At 45.6% G+C, this 17,140-nt stretch overlaps 2 protein-coding genes across 3 annotated transcripts in view; both read left to right on the top strand.

Moving 5' to 3' along the window:
* Positions 1 to 7,763, top strand: part of CSNK2A2 (casein kinase 2 alpha 2) — a 28,927-nt gene extending 21,164 nt beyond the window's left edge. For both annotated transcript variants that reach the window (XM_079988464.1, XM_079988463.1), the window contains 4 exons: positions 2,152 to 2,252; positions 2,613 to 2,761; positions 3,075 to 3,169; positions 7,333 to 7,763. In XM_079988464.1, coding sequence (XP_079844590.1) covers positions 2,152 to 2,252; positions 2,613 to 2,761; positions 3,075 to 3,151 — 327 coding nt within the window. In that variant the 3' untranslated portion in view covers positions 3,152 to 3,169; positions 7,333 to 7,763. The remainder of the gene's footprint in view (positions 1 to 2,151; positions 2,253 to 2,612; positions 2,762 to 3,074; positions 3,170 to 7,332) is intronic.
* A 4,120-nt stretch (positions 7,764 to 11,883) lies between these two features.
* Positions 11,884 to 16,934, top strand: CFAP20 (cilia and flagella associated protein 20). The gene is made up of 6 exons (XM_079987845.1): positions 11,884 to 12,238; positions 13,249 to 13,328; positions 14,188 to 14,299; positions 14,666 to 14,854; positions 15,338 to 15,448; positions 16,504 to 16,934. The coding sequence occupies exons 1-6, from the start codon at positions 12,155 to 12,157 to the stop codon at positions 16,507 to 16,509; spliced, it is 582 nt and encodes a 193-aa protein (XP_079843971.1). The 5' UTR covers positions 11,884 to 12,154; the 3' UTR covers positions 16,510 to 16,934.
* Positions 16,935 to 17,140: the final 206 nt, after the last annotated feature.

The raw sequence follows: 17,140 nt of genomic DNA, 5'->3' as shown, positions 1-17,140 counted from the left end.
TAGTTGTTGAACATGCCCCTCTCTCTTTCCACAGCTATCATGGCATGGATCAGGATATCTAGTCTTTGGTGGCAAAAGGATGTCCCTCTTTGTAAGATGTTCTTAAGGTTTCTCAAATTAGAAGTGCTTATTTTGAAAGCTTATGCTAAACCTTGCATTTCTACCTTGAGGCTGGCTGCACCATCGGGAGGCCAAAGCACTTAAGTTTTTAGGGTGGCTGGGGGGGGGGTGCTTCTTCACTTGTGGATGCCTGGTTGCAGTGCTTACCTTTTCCCACTGCACAGGTGGCCAGGGAGACACCTGCAGCCAGTCTTCACTGTCATGTAGGACCTGACTATTGGCAGCTGTCCCAAAGTGGATGCAAAAAAATGTGTGCAGAAGCCCTACTTTAGGGTCACACTTGTTTGGGCAATTAATAGAATCCCAAGAGTTGCATCTTCAAGCTTCATGGCTGTAAACTACCCTTGTGATTATTCAAATAGGAAAGGGTCAAAGGAGACCTTTCTTGCTTGTTTCTTCTTCATTTGGTAAAACTCCACCGTGGTCCCTTTTTTGCTGGCACTAAAGTATGATAAGACTAGGAGGAAAGTCATTGGCACTGGGATATGATTCTGTAGCTAACCTGTGCCCATGTGGAGGATTCTTATTAGTACAGCCAGAGCTGTGCTAGTTTTCTTCCGCCCCTGTACAAGGGACATGCACAATTCTGAAGCAGAGGGCAAGGGGTTCCCTTGAGCTGACATTGGGCCTCTTCTAGCTTCCTGTGCTGTAGGTTTAGAGTTTGCACCAAGGCCTGTTCTCTAGTGTTTCAGTGTGTGTTACCAATTGTAAATTCACTAATATTTTGAGAATGCAAATATCCATGTCAGAATAAATTTTAAAATATAAAAATAGTTCCCATCAACGAGGCTGAGTTCAAGAGGAGAAAAATGCAAATACAATGTGGAAATACATGAGTGCAATAACTAGAAATACGAAACATCTTAACCAGAACTACTCTACATTGATCAGCATTCAGCAAATAAGAATTCAAATTTACCCTTTGAGCTGTCAAAAATAAAATACCTCTATCCAGCCACGTATGTATGGCACAAACTCATATAATTTTATTCAAATCATTCAAGTAAAAAGGTGTTCAAGGCCCATTCAGTGTATTTTACCCTGGGGAATCTGACTCTTGCCTTAATTATTCTTATATGTCCTGTATGTTATCGTGCTTTGGCCTTTTGACATGCAACATTTGTAGAAATAAACTCCACAGATTTTGCATATAAAATGCAAAACCACAGTAACTGCTCAAAATAAGCTGGAACTTGCTTGAGAACCATCTCACTGCGATCTTCAGTACCCTCAAGTAACTTGTCTGAAAGGTTTTTTAAAGTTCCAGCTTTTACATCTAATGTCCTCTTGTGCTTAAACAACATTGTGCCCTGTTAGTTGCAGGACTCAAGTGGACGTAGACTTGGTCCTCCTCCTGGCATAGCTCAAACACCCCTTCCATCCACAACTGTTAAAGCAGTCTTCTGTTGCTAGCCAAGGCTGAAAGGAGTTGTAGCCCAAAATGTCTGGAGGGCACCAGGTTGCTGTAGCCCGGCTAAAAGTATTGTCATACAAGTGGGTGGCTTTGAAAGGATGGCAGCTGACATGGGACATAGAAAGCTGCCTTTTCTTGGTCTGTCTAGCCCAGGTCTTGTCTGCTCTGACTAGCATTAGCTTTCCAGGACAATTCTATGAGTCTTAAGTCTTTGCCTGGCCTGTTGCCTGAGATCCTTTTCAGTGGTCATGGCAGGGACAGAAACTGGGGCCTTGCCCATTCCAAGCATGTGCTGAGCTGCAGTCTGTCCACATTCCCCCTTTGGGTGGAAATAGCTTATTTTAACTAGCAAGACGACTTTGGTGATATGTCTGAGACAGAGAGAGAAGATACAAAATGGAGACACTCCTCCTGCATGCCAAAGTCGTGTACCGTCTTAAGCCTGCTTGCACAGCTGGTTCATTCAGCCACGTGCCCCTTGCCTCTGCCCCTGCTCCTACCCATCACCCTTGCATTGGCAGCTCTTGAGCTAGCTTTGTCCTGGTGGAGCTGCACAGCAGGTATAGTTTTGCTTGCTCTCCTCTTTCCAGTTCAACACATCTATTCTTTCATTTCAGTTGGTTCGCATTGCAAAGGTTCTGGGTACAGATGAATTATATGGTTATCTGAAGAAGTACCACATAGAACTGGACCCCCACTTCAATGATATCTTGGGACAGTAAGTTTACTGTGGCGTGTTTGTTTCCTGGTGGTGCCCATGGTGGGGACGCTAAGCATAATGTATGGGGCCTTTTCTTCTTCCCTACTGGAAATGGATTTTTCAACCCATGGGATTTTTTGTATTTTGGTAACTTGTTTAAAAAAGGGAAAGGGGGGGGGGAACCCTCACAAAACAGATTTAAAATGCACCCTGCAGGTACATTTACTTGATTGGGTTGCTGATAATGGGAAGTGAAAGCCACTGAGGGGCCAAAATGTCCCTGTGTCAAATATATGAGATGCAATGCAGCTTCTTTCTGAGTTCCTCCATTGGATCTCTTCATTTGGAAGTCTTCAGGCTTCTCTACTTTGCTTACAGGCATTCACGGAAACGTTGGGAGAACTTTATCCATAGTGAAAACAGACACCTGGTCAGTCCCGAAGTCTTGGATCTTCTGGACAAACTCCTACGATATGACCATCAACAGAGGTTGACAGCCAAAGAAGCTATGGAGCACCCCTATTTCTGTGAGTATTTTGGTGGAGCAGGAGAACTGTTCAGTTAGGCACTTTTTATATAAAAGCTGTTCGCCATTGCAAAAATGTTTGATTACATGAGCAAGGGGGAGTAATTCTAGAAAACCTTGCATATAATATTCTGCAGAAGTAGGAGAATTTTCTTGGAATTTAAGGAGGTAGCCTCAGTTTTGGAAAATAGAAAATATTTTAAAAGGACTCAGTGTAACTGCATTCTGAAATGTTTGTACCTCTCAAAATGAAAAAGTTCTGGGATTTCAAGTCATGCTGGGCTCTGGTAACTGCTCCCCCTTTTCTCCTACAGATCCAGTTGTGAAGGAGCAGGCCCAGCCCAGCTCCGACAGCCCTGTGCTCTCCAGTGGCCTCACAGCAGCACGATGAAGTTTGGGGGAACGACGGGTAATTCCAGAGGTTTACAAATACAAACACACCCTTCAGTCACCTAGGGAAGGGATGAACCAAACCCCTGTATGCTCTGCAGCAAGCCTCGTCTTGAAGGGGGTTAGGGCTTAGCCTCCCTCTCTCTCCAGCACTTACGGCTACCCAAACTTTCTCTCTGTGTTACTGATCCAAACAGTTGTGCGAGATTTACTTGGATAAGCGGCTGTATCCCCACGGTCTGCACGACTGGCTCTGGGTTGATTCTGCAGTTTCGTACTCTACCTTTCCCAGCCTACCATTTTCTCTGTTCTTCCGTTGGGCAACATTTCAATTTCTCCCCTCCCACACACACTGGAATGTAGCATATGCACCCCATAGAGGCAAGCTCCTGTGGGGTCAGATTCTACTTAAGTCATAAGCAAATTAAAGCCTGTAAGTGGTGGGTTTCACCTCTACTCTCTCCAGGTCTCACCCTGGCTCTCATTTTCCTGTTTTTAAACCAGCAAGTCTTGGAAATGGTTTTGAGTCGGTCAAAAGTACATTCAAAGCAGGTAGCCATTGGGGAGAATCCTACTTCCTCCCCCTTCCATTCCCTCTGGGGAAGTGCCTGCCTTAGTTGGAGGAAAGGTCATTCTTTGAGACAGAAGGAGAGCTTCCTCTGGCGAGGCATGTTATTATCGCTAGAAAAACCAACCTGGTCATTCCCATCACTGTGCAAAATTCAGAATTGTGTTGATTACAGCTGCTTTGACTATGTGAAAGAGGCAAAGAGGAAGTGTTTGGGCAAGGAGACCAGTGGGGAATTTTGGAAGCCAGACACGGAGGGGCTGTTCAGAATTGGTGTGCAACAATCTGCCAAGGGTTCAGATCCCTATAAGCATTTTTACATGCCCAGCCCAGTGTTGGAATTGTTGGGGTAGAATCCTCTGCTTTGGGGGAATGGTGTGTAAGATGCTCCTTTTGTTTTTCCATTGGGTCTCATCATGAGCCCCATAGTTCAACCCCACCTTTTGGGGGGATTATATTGTGTGATTCTGGTGACTTCATATACCTAAATCCACACACACACACAAAAATGTCGCCATGCTGAAATGCAGATTTTTCTTTCTGTTACATTGTCAAATATTTAATTTTAAGTAAGAAGGTTAGATTGTTTCTATTTGAAGCATCTGTTTACATTCCACATCCCCATAACGACATGTTAGCATTGATATCAGGTCAGATCCATTTGTACAATTCACTGGAACCAATAAATCTCTCTGTGTACAAACTTGTGTTGTCCTCCGTCTAGTCTCTGGGAATTCCTTGGAAGGAAAGATCTGATTTGGGGGTTGAGGTACAATTTTGGGGGCATAGGAGGAAAACCCTCTTGTTAATCTTTACCCTTAAAGCTCATTAGCTTGAGTAGAGCCTTGGATGTGGAAGACCTGTGTTCAGGTCCCAACTCACTGGCTGGCTTTGAGTGCAGGGTTTGCTCTGCTTTGCATCCCAGTTTTGATGTCCCTCTTGGACCTTTTATTTCTGATCACTTTGTTGACCACTTTCAGAGGACGTTTATGCTGAGCAGAATCTTAAAATGATGGACTCTTCCTTGTGACCTCTAATCACTCTTCCCCTAACCATTGCTCACTTCTGTTTCACCCATACATCTTTTCTCACCTCGCTGTCCTTTCAGGAAAAAATAAAGTTTTGTTGCAATTCTGCAATTAGTTCTTTTTTAGAACATTGACTAGCGAGCTCTGGCTAAATATCAAGAAGTAAGTGCATGGATTAATATATATTTTTTAATATTCAGAACAGAGCACTCTTTACTTCAATGCAAAATGTTTAAGAAAGCAGGTCAGCATCTCCGCCTTCTATTCTCTTAATTTGAATTTGTCTACATGGTTTTCATGGCCCCCAATTTACGCTTGTTTTACTTTTAAGAAAAGCCATTGTTCAAAATGCACACAAGATGTAAGACATTCTTGCGTAATTAAATGTTAGATTGAATGTAGAATTTGGGGGTGGGTAGGCATACCGCCGATCCTTGTAGCTATGTTTAGCTGAGTTCTGTCAAAGTACCATCAAAACTTACTGAAAGATAGAATCATTTTTATTGAAGTACCTGATGCTTCTTCTCAGTTCTTTGATCCAAAGCCTTCAAACATGAATACAAAATTTACTCTGCCTTTGACAAATGGGGGTAAGGATCCACCCCACTGCCCCTTGGAGACTGTGATGGAGTCTTTTTGCACATTGTGGTGGTATTATAGCAGCAGCAGCAGCAGCAGCAGCAATAATAATAATAATAATAATAATAATAATAATAATAATAATAATAATTATTTAGCACTTTCATACGTACGTGAAGCTTTTTAAACATTAACTTGTAACCCTAAACAACAACTTTGTAAGGTAGGTTATTATTATTATTATTATCCTCATATTGCAGGGTTAAGGCTGAGGAAGAGTGGCCTCCCTAAGGCCCCTGTTGGAGGTGAGATTTGAATTGGGGTTGCCTGATTTTGTAGCAGAATCTATTAGCTGCTTGGCGGCCTCCCGGACACTGGCATGGGAACTGATGGCCCAGAACGAGCATGTTAGGGAGTGATGTGCTTGGCAAGCATTTCTCATTGCAAACCAGGTCTGTGGCATTTCTTAATGTTGTGAGTTCAGGCATGCATATCCCAGGAGTGGTGTGGCCACGAGGACCTTCGCTTCCAATTATTGAGTTTTGTGTGCATGCTTGTTACCCCAGCCATCCAGCCATTTTTGGACAAGCGTGCCACTTGAGTGCTCTTATGGTATGTACTTCCCTTAGCCTGCTGAGCCAGGGAACAAGAATAAGCATAAGTAGAACTCTGCTGGATAAGGTCAGTGGCCCATCTAGGCCAGCATCCTGTTCTCACAGTGGTCAACCAGATGCCTGTGGGAAGCCTGCAAGCAGGGAATGAGTACAACAGTACTCTTCCCTCCTGCAGTTTCTAGCAACTGGCATTCTGCAACCAGTTGCATAACATAGGAATGTAGGAAACTACCTTATACAGAACAACTGTCCATCTTGCTTGGTGTTGTCTATGCTAAGTGGAGGCAGATGCATTAGGGTGAATGGGCACTGCTTCAGCAACCTCAATCTGCCGTGGTCATTGGCTCTGGCTCCACTTATTATTGCTGGTCTCCCTGCCTTTCACCCTAACCATCCCAATGAGCATCAGCCACCACAGTGGCTCTCCAGGGTTTCACATATGAAGTCTTCCCCAGAGCTACCTGTAGGACCTGGGTATTGAAAATGGGGCCTTGGGCCTGCAAAGCAGATAATCTACCACCAAGCTACACCCCTCCCCTAAATGAGCTGCATTTGTATAGCTACTCTTCTGCATATTTCTGGTTTTGTTGGGTCATAAGGTGGGGCAGGAGCTCTCCCAGGTTAGAGTTCCAAGCAACTGAATGCTGTGTCTTTCATATCTGCTTGTCTTTGGCAGAATCTGAGCATATAAAGCCTTGTCTTCAGCCTGTGGCTGGAGGATGTAACAAGTAAGTGGGAATGGAAAATCCAGCTGAAGGAGAGATGCATTGAGGCATGCTCTGTGCTGGGGGAAGGGATTTATGTGAAAGAGAAGTCTTCTTCGCTTCATAGCCTTCCGTCTAGGTGGACTAATCTTCAGAAACAAAGATGGTGGAGGTGCTTTCTATCATGGATGCAGTGGTGGAATTCTAATCTGAACATTTATTTTCCTCTGACATTTTCCTTTCTTTTGCTTGCTGTTCCTCAAGGGCGTGGGGTGGGGTTGTTAGTGGTTTATTTTGTCCTTGTTCTATTACGTGTTTTGTATGTTTATCTTGTATTTTTATGCTGTGAACTGCCCGGAGATCTACAGATGAAGGGTGGTATACAAATTTAATAAGTAATAATAAAAGTCATCTCATATTCAGGCTCATGACTATACCATGTCAGTGCCTTGGCACAGTTCTTGGAGAGGCATAGTTGCTTCTCAGACTGGGAACTCCTGTCAAGGCAGGTTGGCTCCACAGTGTTGAAGCCTGCCGTTGGAATGCAGCGGTGTTTGACCCAACAGGCCTTTGGCCATAAATGTAAACAGTTGCCTCTGGCTCTTGTTCCTTGTGCTAACCATTCTGGCTACGCAGTGCCTCCAAGCTCCAGCTTTGTGTTTGATGCTTGCTTCCCGTCTCTTCCCTAGGTCTGTCTGGTGCTGTTCTCCCAATTTTCCATAAGCAGAACAAGAACCAAATCAAACGTTTTAATCTGCTTGTGTACAGAGATGGTGGTGTGCAGCTTCCAGATGTCGTCATCCGAGTGGCAGGTTACGGGAGCAAGGACTGCGGCAGTGGCAGCAGCTGATGGGATCGAACAGCATATAAAAACACAAACCTTAACTTCTGTCTTTGACTTCCTGTTGACCTCTTCCTGACCAAGAAAGCATGGGAAATGTGAAGGGTATGCGAAACCGCTGTTGGCTCAGGTGACTTCCCTGAACCCAGCCCAGTGTATGGTGTTCTGACCACCTGGCTCCTGTTTTGCGGGCTGGGGGAGGAGGGTGGGCTTGTGGCATGATGGACAGTTCTATATTAAGATAATTATATATTATTGAATAAAAGTTTTAAAAGTAAATGTATGGAGAGTCGTACAGATGGAAGAAGGCATGCAGTGAGGCCTCTGCTTTGGAACAGGACAAATACCATAAGGGGCGGTGGGGGAATGTCTCCTTGTATAGGTCCACAGGACCTGCCACTAGACAGACAAAATTTTTATTAAGTAAAAGTTGAGAAAGAGCAATGAAGTTTCCTATGAATTCCTCCTATGCAATAATCATTTAGAGTCAAGGCCCATTCTCCCTAGAATCCCTCCCTGGTCCCTTCCCCAACCCCTAATGCATGGGTAGGCAAACTAAGGCCCAGGGGCTGGATCCGACCCAATCGCCATCTAAATCCAGCCCACGGATAGTCCGGGAATCAGCGTGTTTTTACATGAGTAGAATGTGTCCTTTTATTTAAAAATGCATCTCTGGGTTATTTGTGGGGCCTGCCTGGTGTTTTTACATGAGTATAATGTATGCTTTTATTTAAAATGCATCTCTGAGTTATTTGTGAGGCATAGGAATTCGTTCATTCCCCCCCCCCACCCAATATAGTCCAGCCCCCCACAAGTCTGAGGGACAATGGACCGGCCCCCTGCTGAAAAAGTTTGCTGACCGCTGCAACAAACCAATCAATATGTAAAATGATTCATGGGATTCAGATACTCTCATGGTTGATTTCCAAAGCAGGTGATCAAAAAATAAGTGAAAGAAGAAAGAGGGAGAGATGTCGTCCTGCTCATAGTCACTATCCCTGAAAATCAGAAACTGCTTCACAAGTTTGCTCCTGAGGGTCTTGGCATCAATCAGTCTTTTTTTTTTTTTTTAAATGTAGCCTCTTTCCTTTGCTTCCCTTGACATCTTATGGCTGATCTATGCATGATGCCTGGCAATCCATGGCTGACCTGTTTGGGGAGTTTGTGCAGATTAAAGTGGAGAGGACCCCCAAAGAGCTGTACATTGCATGCAGCGGTGGTGGTGGTGCTGCTGCTGCTGCTGTGCAAGAGGCTGCTTTCCTTCCCTGGATGGGTTGGTTGGAAGAATATAGGGCACCTGGAAAGCAGGGAAGCAGTCCTTGATCACAAAAAGGGAAGAGCAGAATGCTCCCTCTGCCAATGCCACATGCTGGACACTTTACTATTCCCATTTCTCTGTTTCCCCACAACAAGCGCGCACACACACACACACACACACACACACACACACACACACACACAAAAACGATCAGCCATGATCAGTCTCCCAGAGTATGTAATTTGCCTCTCACAAATTCATGTCTGAGCATTCCGGGAGCCATTGGCTATCTCTAGCAACAAAGAATGCCAAGAGGAAGCCTAGAGGGTAAAGCAGTGCCTGGACCATAGGGGAGAGAACAGTTTTGGAGGGCTGCTTCCCCTGGTTGTGAATGGTTGGAATAGCCTTATTGTGAAGGCGCTCTTCTTGCTCAGTACTAGAACTCAACCCGATACTGGAATACTAAGTTGCTTCTGCGGTCTGGAACATATGCTGCAGTGCCTTGTTTTTAACTTGAAGGCAATTATTTAAATGGGGGTGGGGGGAGATCCAACTGGATACTATTTCCCCCCAGTAAAGAGTGCATTACTGTCTCCTTTAATACAGATAGCATTTCACCCTCTCTGTTGTCCAGACACTCCTGTTAATGGATCTGCTTGTGTGTCTTTCCACACAAATAAATTAAATATAGTACAGTAGTACCTCAGGTTAAGAACTTAATTCGTTCTGGAGGTCCGTTCTTAACCTGAAACTGTTCTTAACCTGAAGCACCACTTTAGCTAATGGGGCCGCCGCACCGCTGGAGCACGATTTCTGTTCGCATCCTGAAGCAAAGTTCTTAACCCGAGGTACTATTTCTGGGTTAGCGGAGTCTGTAACCTGAAGTGTATGTAACCTGAAGCGTATGTAACCCGAGGTACCACTCTACTTGTGTTTACTGAGATACAACTTTTGTGATCCTTATTGTGGTGACCCTGTGGTTTTTGCTGTATGTCACTACAAATTTAAAAATGCTTGGCCAGAGCTACAAATGTCACTATAACTAAAATCAGGTAGCTAGCCATGTTGGTCTGACACAGTCGAAATACATTAAAAAATAAAAAATTGTCCAGTAGCACCTTAGAGACCAACTAAGTTTGTTCTTGGTGTAAGCTTTCGTGTGCATGCACACTTCTTCAGATACACTGAACTAAAATGTTTGTTTACACATAATGGTGGACGGTAAGTAAAATAGCTTTATGGCTTGACATGTCAGTACAGAAACATAAAAGAACATCATCATCATATGGTTATTTTATTTTTTAAATTAAATTTCTATACTGCCCTTCATCTGAAGATGACAGCAGTTTACGCTGATTTGTGTGGGAAGTTCCTTAAAGATAGAGTAAGCCTACAAGCTTCTTTTGACTGGTGCAGGTGAGAACATGACAGCTGCTAAGGTGCCCTCAGCCAAAATCCAATTGCCGCCCTGGGTTCTAACATTTCTAAAAACATATCTCTGTTTCAGTCCTTGCGTAGCAGTCCTAATCAAGGTTTAAGTACACATCTAAGAACCTTTCCACTTGCTTGCTGATGCTGCCCTCTTTTGCATGGGTCATGGCTGTTTTCTGTGCAATCAGGAAACAAGTGGCTGTACAACAAAATGTGGGGCAGCGTGAACTATTACTGTTTGGGATTCCCAATATTCCATTCTACTGTTCCCCACCCCAATTTATGTTCCTCCCCCACATTCAACAGTAACTTTTCATTCAGTCCTCATTGAGCAGTTTTGAGGTGTCTTCACCCTCCCAGCTTTCTTTTTTTTATGTATTAAAAAACACTCCATGCTCTAAATTCCATACTAAATGATTGCAATACACTCTATGTGGGGCTGCCCTTGAAGACTACTCAGAAACTTCAGCTGGTCCAAACATATTATTGGTTGGGGTTGCTTTTAGAATTCAACCCCTATTTTAAAACAGCTACATTAGCTGCCAATTCATTTCCTGTCTTAATTCAAGACAGGAATTCTCATGTTAGCATTTAAAGCCCTAAATGACTCAGGCCCAAATAGCAAAAAGGCCTCCTTGTTCTCTAGAGACCATCTCGGGTGCTAAGGTGGGCAGAAGGGCCCCTCTTCATAGTTCCACTCCTGAGGAGGTCCAGGGGTGGCAGCAGCCCAAGAGAAGACATTCTCTGTGGTGTTCCCTAAGTTGTAGAATTTCCTCCCCACAGATTTGCATCTGACACCTTCACTATAAAGCTTTTAAGGAATGCTGAAAACACACATCTTCAACCTGGCCTATGACACATTATCAGAATCCACCCTATTCTGGTGTCTGTAATCGTGTTTCAACTGTTTTAAATCCTGAATTTCAAATTGCTTTACCCCTCCCTGGGACCTGTTGGTGAAAGGCAGGTAAAAAATTAGTGATAACCATAATAATAGAAGCTCTCTCCAAGTGTTGATCTCCAGAAACTGGTACCTAGAGGCTGTGATCCTGTAGGTGATATATAGCTATTGTGACTAGTGGTCACTGATGGTCTGCTCCTTCTGCATGCATTTTTCTAATTTCCTTTTCCAGCTATCCAAGCGAGTGATCACAATTTAAAGGCAAATTCATGGGGAGGCTGTTGGCCCATAATGGCTTCCTATGACCTCCAGGTTACAGAGGTGGTAGCATCCTGCTGGTATCAACAGCTGAGGGTCATGAATGGGAACAAATAGGGAGGGCAGCTTTGAACTGCTTAAAAGTTTAAAATAAGCAAATCATATTTTGCAGGCAGAGTGCAGCTCTGTATGCCTACACAGAAGTATGCCCCACTGAATTCAACGAGGGGATTATTGAAGGTAGCGGGGTTGCTGCACAAGCTGCGTTATGCAACGAATTTCTCTGAGGTTGTTTTGGAGGTCAGCTCTCAAGGGAAGTGAGTTGGAAGTTGGAGGAAGGCAAACAAGCAAAAGAGACAAGGGAGTTTCAGACCTACACTAGCAACTACTGAATGGTCCTCTCTTCACTTTTCCGATCTACGGAGTAAGCGGACGCGGTGAGGTAGTTCCCTCGTCCCGCCCCGTTGCCCAGGCAACGCGCACGAGCTGCGCGACAACACACGGCGCCTAGAGAGCGAGAAAGAGGACGGCAACTAGTCCCGTCCGGAAAGTAGTCCGTCCCTTAACGACGGAGGGCGTGGCTTCGGCGCGATGTCCGGTTGGCCCTTTGAGCCTCGCTTTAGCTGGCTGGCGGAGCGCTCTTCCTGTCGCGCGGGGACGAAGTGCACAGTGAGAAGAAGCATGTGTCCTTCCGCATAGGAATCACTGGGAAGAGCGAGAGACGCGCGCAGCGGCGGCTGAGGAGGGAGCCCAACGCCCTCTCACCCGCCCGGCGGAACGAGCCCTCCCTACCCGCGACGCGGAGGCGGAGGCGGCGGCGGGATGTTCAAGAACACGTTCCAGAGCGGCTTCCTATCCGTGCTCTACAGCATCGGGAGCAAACCGCTGCAGATCTGGGACAAGAAGGTGGCGGAGGGAGCTGGTCCTGGCCTATCTGGCCTGGGGGGCGTTTCTGCGAGAGGGTTTCTAGTCCTCATGGCTGCCCGGGGGTTGGCCTTTAAGGGTTGGCCTTCAAGAGCTCTCTTCGGGGCTTGTGGCACCTCCAGGGAGAACCCCGGAGCCAGCCAGCCTCGCTTCCTCCCTCAGGCTTCGCATGCTCGAAGGAAGCCCGAGCCAGGTCTGGGGAACCTGCGGACTCTTGGACTACAACTCCCGTCGGCCCCAGCGTCGTATTACTGTGTTTTGTTGGGGCTGATGGGAGAACAATCTGGAGGGCACCTGTTTGGGAAGGGATCCTCTAGGGGTTCCCTCCTCGTCTGTTGCCCCATTTCTTTGGAAGCCCCTCCACTGTCCCTTGGGGCCCCAACATCTTAGGGTGGTCTAGCAGTGCTTCATGCCTGGTAGTCCCATTTCCAATTGACCGGAAGCAGAAAGCCTCATTTTCCCTTCCTACTAAGGCTGAAAAGAGCCCTGTTGGATCAGACCAAATAGCTTTGCAGCCTATTTCCCTCAGTGCCTAATCAGATTACTCTCTAGGCCATAACTTCCCCAACTAGGTGCCCTCCATATGTTTTGGATGTCAGTTTCCGTCAGGCCTAGGCAATGTGGCCAGTGGTAACGGATGGTGGGAGTTGTACCACATAATGTAGTGATGATCCCTGACTTCGGCAGCTTTAAAAAAGGATTAAGCTGAATTCATGGCGAATTAGTCTAGCAGTGACTACTAGCTGCAGTGGTTGTATACTGCCTCCACTATAACACCAGTTGCTAGGAACTGCAAATGAACAGAGTTCTGCTGTTTTTATGTCCTGCTTGCGGGCTTTCCATGGGGATATGGTTGGCCATTGTGAGAACAGGATGAAGCCTGCACTTCTAATTCAGAAGTATGTCTTCCTGGTAGGGCTTTCAGATGCTATTTGAAGCAAGAAAGTCATCTGCTTAATTGAGTGATGTCCTATTTCATTCTCACCTTCTAGGTGCGGAATGGCCACATCAAAAGAATTACAGATAACGATATTCAGTCATTGGTGTTGGAGATTGAAGGGACCAATGTCAGGTAAAGAGGAACCACTGCCTATGCTTTCCTAATGCCCCATTGAGAATTAAATGTTGAAAAGCATTGTGCGATTGATTCCCAGCTCCAGTTTCCTCACAGAGATTTCTCCATCAAAACCACGCCAGCGTATAGTGACTATGGAAACAGCTCATTGCTCCCATCCTTGGTAACGACAGTCTGGGACTGGAGGAGCCCATTGTGGCAATTTATCTGTTGTTATGCTTTGAATGGGCTGGCTGCATGTGGCCCTCAGGCCAAAAAGGATTAGTCTCCCATGTGGCAGGAGCTTTCCCTACAGCTGCTGGGATGGAGAACCTTTCTCAGCCTGAGAGCTGCATTCCATGGTGGGTAAATTTCTAGGGACTGCTAGAGGTAAACCTGGGCATACCAACAGAGGTGACTCTTAGTAGAGCCGGATATCTTCCAACCATGCAAAGGTTAAGAGTTTCTACACAAGCTTTTCTCAATTTTCAATTGAGGCAGGGAAGAGGTATTGTCGCAGATCATATAATGCATAGGATGCATTCCTGACAGGCAAAGGCTCTTGAGGGTGCAGAGCAGGGTCAGTGAGGGTTTGTGGCCTGGAAAGAGTCCCAAGGATTGGATGAGAAGGTTGGAGGGCCACATTTGGTCCCTGGGGCTGAGTTTCCCCAATCCTGCTCCATCGGGAGGCCGAAATATTAGTATATAAGCTTTTAGAGAATCCTGAAATGCCCGTAGAAATATTTCAAACAAATGGGTTCTTCTGATGCGCATCCTGCACCTGAATTTTGAAGCCCTGGGAGATGAGATGCTCTCAGAAGGCCTGCTTCTCCTGCAAGTCGTGCAGTCTTGCTCATTCTGTTTCTCTCCCCCATAGTACCACATACATCACATGTCCTGCTGACCCAAAGAAGACGCTGGGGATCAAATTACCCTTTCTGGTGATGATAATCAAGAACCTGAAGAAATACTTCACCTTTGAAGTACAGGTTAGTTCATGGAGCTAACACAGCAGGTCCAGAACATGACAGCATTAGTGGGCAAAGTCATTGGTCTTCCCATCTAAGTCATGAGATGGTTGTTCCTATTGTATAAAAGGTGACTTGCTTAGAGCTACTCAGTCTCTGAGATCCATCTGTTACTCCAACCCTCAGTTCAGCCTTACTGGCAGAGTTCCTCTCCAGCACTTCAGTCAGGTCCTTGGCTAGCCTGACACTGCTTATTCTGCAGGCCCCTCCCTCCAGGGGAGCTGAAGGCAGACTGCCTAGTATTCTTGTCAGTAAGGTTAGGGGACTGCAGGCTTGACATCTGCAGCCCCCTCCCCTTCCCAACAGTGGTGTGTCTTTCTGTGTTAGGTGTTAGATGATAAAAATGTGCGCCGACGGTTCCGTGCCAGCAATTACCAGAGCACCACCCGTGTCAAGCCTTTCATCTGCACCATGCCTATGCGCCTGGACGATGGCTGGAACCAGATCCAATTCAACCTCTCTGACTTCACTCGACGAGCGTATGGTACCAACTACATTGAAACCCTGAGAGTCCAGGTAAGGAGCTGTGCGTTCTGACAGCTGTGACACTTGCATTTCAGTTGCTGATTTGGGTGATTGCCGTTGTGGAGAAAGAGCCATTGTGGGTCCCTGCTTCAGTCTCTCTGTAGTTAGCGGTGGCAACTGCTGGAGTCTTCAGTTAACATGGGGGAGATCAGCATTCAGAGTTAACACTGGAAATTCTAGACCCACAAGTGTCAATCAGCAGATTTGACTGTTTTCTTTTATCCCTGGGCCTGATCTCTCTTTGGAGGTTGTTCTGAAACAAATGCATTGTATATATGTATGTTAGTATTTATATATAAAATTTCTTACCGGTCATAAAACCCAAATCTGAGACTGTACCAAAATGACTTCCTAGCTGATTCTGTTTATAGCAAAATGGGATAGCATTCGTTTGGGGGGGGGGCTGGTAGCTGTCAGGCTGCTTTGAAATGACTGCTTCTGAAACACCCTTCTTGGACATGCTTGACTTTTCAGATCCACGCAAACTGTCGCATCCGCAGAATTTATTTCTCTGACAGACTCTACTCTGAGGATGAGCTTCCTGCTGAGTTCAAGCTTTATATCCCAGTCCAGAACAAGGCCAAGGTGAGCAGCTGCTGGAGGATCGGGGGGAGCAGGAGTTTGCATTCTAAAAAGCGCTTGTTAAGCTAGTTGTGGGAGCAGAGACAGTTGGAGTGGAGCACTTGATTTGGAGGGCAAGAATGCATCCTTACCTTTCACCCTCCTCAAGCCAAGTCTGACAGGTTGGCTGCTGACTCATCAAATGACCCACTTTTGCCCACACAATTCGAAATCAAATAGCGTGGGCAAAGGCACAGCCTGTAAAGTGCCAACTTTCAGCTAACCTTGTGAAGTTGATGTGCATAGAAAGCCCCAACAACCAGATGATCGCCTGAGTTGCAAAGCCATGGGGGGCACAGTTCTTTGCATGCAGCTTTGCAGCTGCTTCCAATTCATCTGATTGGTGCTACATCTTTACCTGCTCCTCCCCTGAAGTCCTATCTCTGTAGGAAACATGGACATGGCTTGGTCAAAATGGCCTCATGGACCAAACGGGTGTCTGGGGGCCTAACTAGGCCCACGGGCTGGAGGTTCCCCATGGCTGCTGGAAGTGAGGGCAACTGATGCCAAGAAGAAGTCAGCTAAAAGAGCCTTATGCGTGGACTGCATGGAAACTTAGAGATGGCTGCTTGCAGCATAATCTAGTGTATTATTTAGTAAGCATCTTACACCACTCCTTAGCTGTCAGGTTCGCAGAGCAACTGATATACATTCAAACAACATATGCTGCAATATAGCATCACAACAAAGTGGAGCAGATAAATGTCCCAATGTTAAAACCTATAAACTAGTTGATCTTAAAAGGTCTGCACCTAGTGCCTAAAGCTGAGTCTCTCTAAGGAGTGAGTTGTAAAGAAGGAATGCTATGAAAGTTGAGCCTTGGGAAATTGGATTTCAGGTGTCAGTTCAGCTGTGTTCTCGCAGGGGGCCTTGGACAAATCTTTTGTCTCATGCACATGCACACACTAGCAGAGAGCCTGCTGGTGAGGGATATTGCTGCAATAAGAGAGATCTGAATACCCTTTGAATGAATGTGAACTTTTGAATAACTGTCTTTCTCTGCATCTTTCCCCCTGCAGCAATGATGTCACATTGGGAAACACACTGAGAGAGACACTGTGAAGAGAGGTGGAAGAGTTTGTTTTTTTAAATTAAAAACAAAATTTAATGTTGATTTACATAGGGTAACTTTATTTAATAAAAGTTGGTATCTAAAATGCTGGGACACAGGACAACTAACCATGTCATTGTTTTGTGTGAGCGAGATGATGCACGATCAAGCTTGCACTTTAAAATCAACCCCAGACCAAACTTGCGTTATGGGGCTTGATCCTGAGTGCATACAGACAACTCTGTTGGAGCAGTTTTGAGATCCTTGTGTCCCCCGCCCCCCTCGGATGCCAGTGGTTTTTCTTCTTTGCTGTTCATATCTTTTTTCATGTATGCTCCAAATACGTGTGGACTCCTCCCCTTCTGGAAGCTGCTATTAAATATTTGATTTTCTTTGTAAGGCTGTTCTTGGTTACTGCATGCTGAAGGAGGCCTTATGCATCACAGGCTCCCTTGCAGGTGAATTGATTCCCTGTGGTATTGTTCCTGGCCTGCCTTGTCCCCTTCATTGTCAAATGTCAATGTGTGTCTCCTGCTTGTGTGCCAAGGAGATAAGGAGGGATGGTAGCCAAAGTTCTGAACTGTCAGATCTAATTTCTTGGGCAT

This window comes from Podarcis cretensis (genome assembly GCF_951804945.1).
Source record: "Podarcis cretensis genome assembly, chromosome: 8".
Classification (NCBI taxonomy): Eukaryota; Metazoa; Chordata; class Lepidosauria; order Squamata; family Lacertidae; genus Podarcis; species Podarcis cretensis.
Note: the sequence above shows the minus strand (reverse complement) of the source record. Positions and strands in the feature narration are given on the sequence as shown.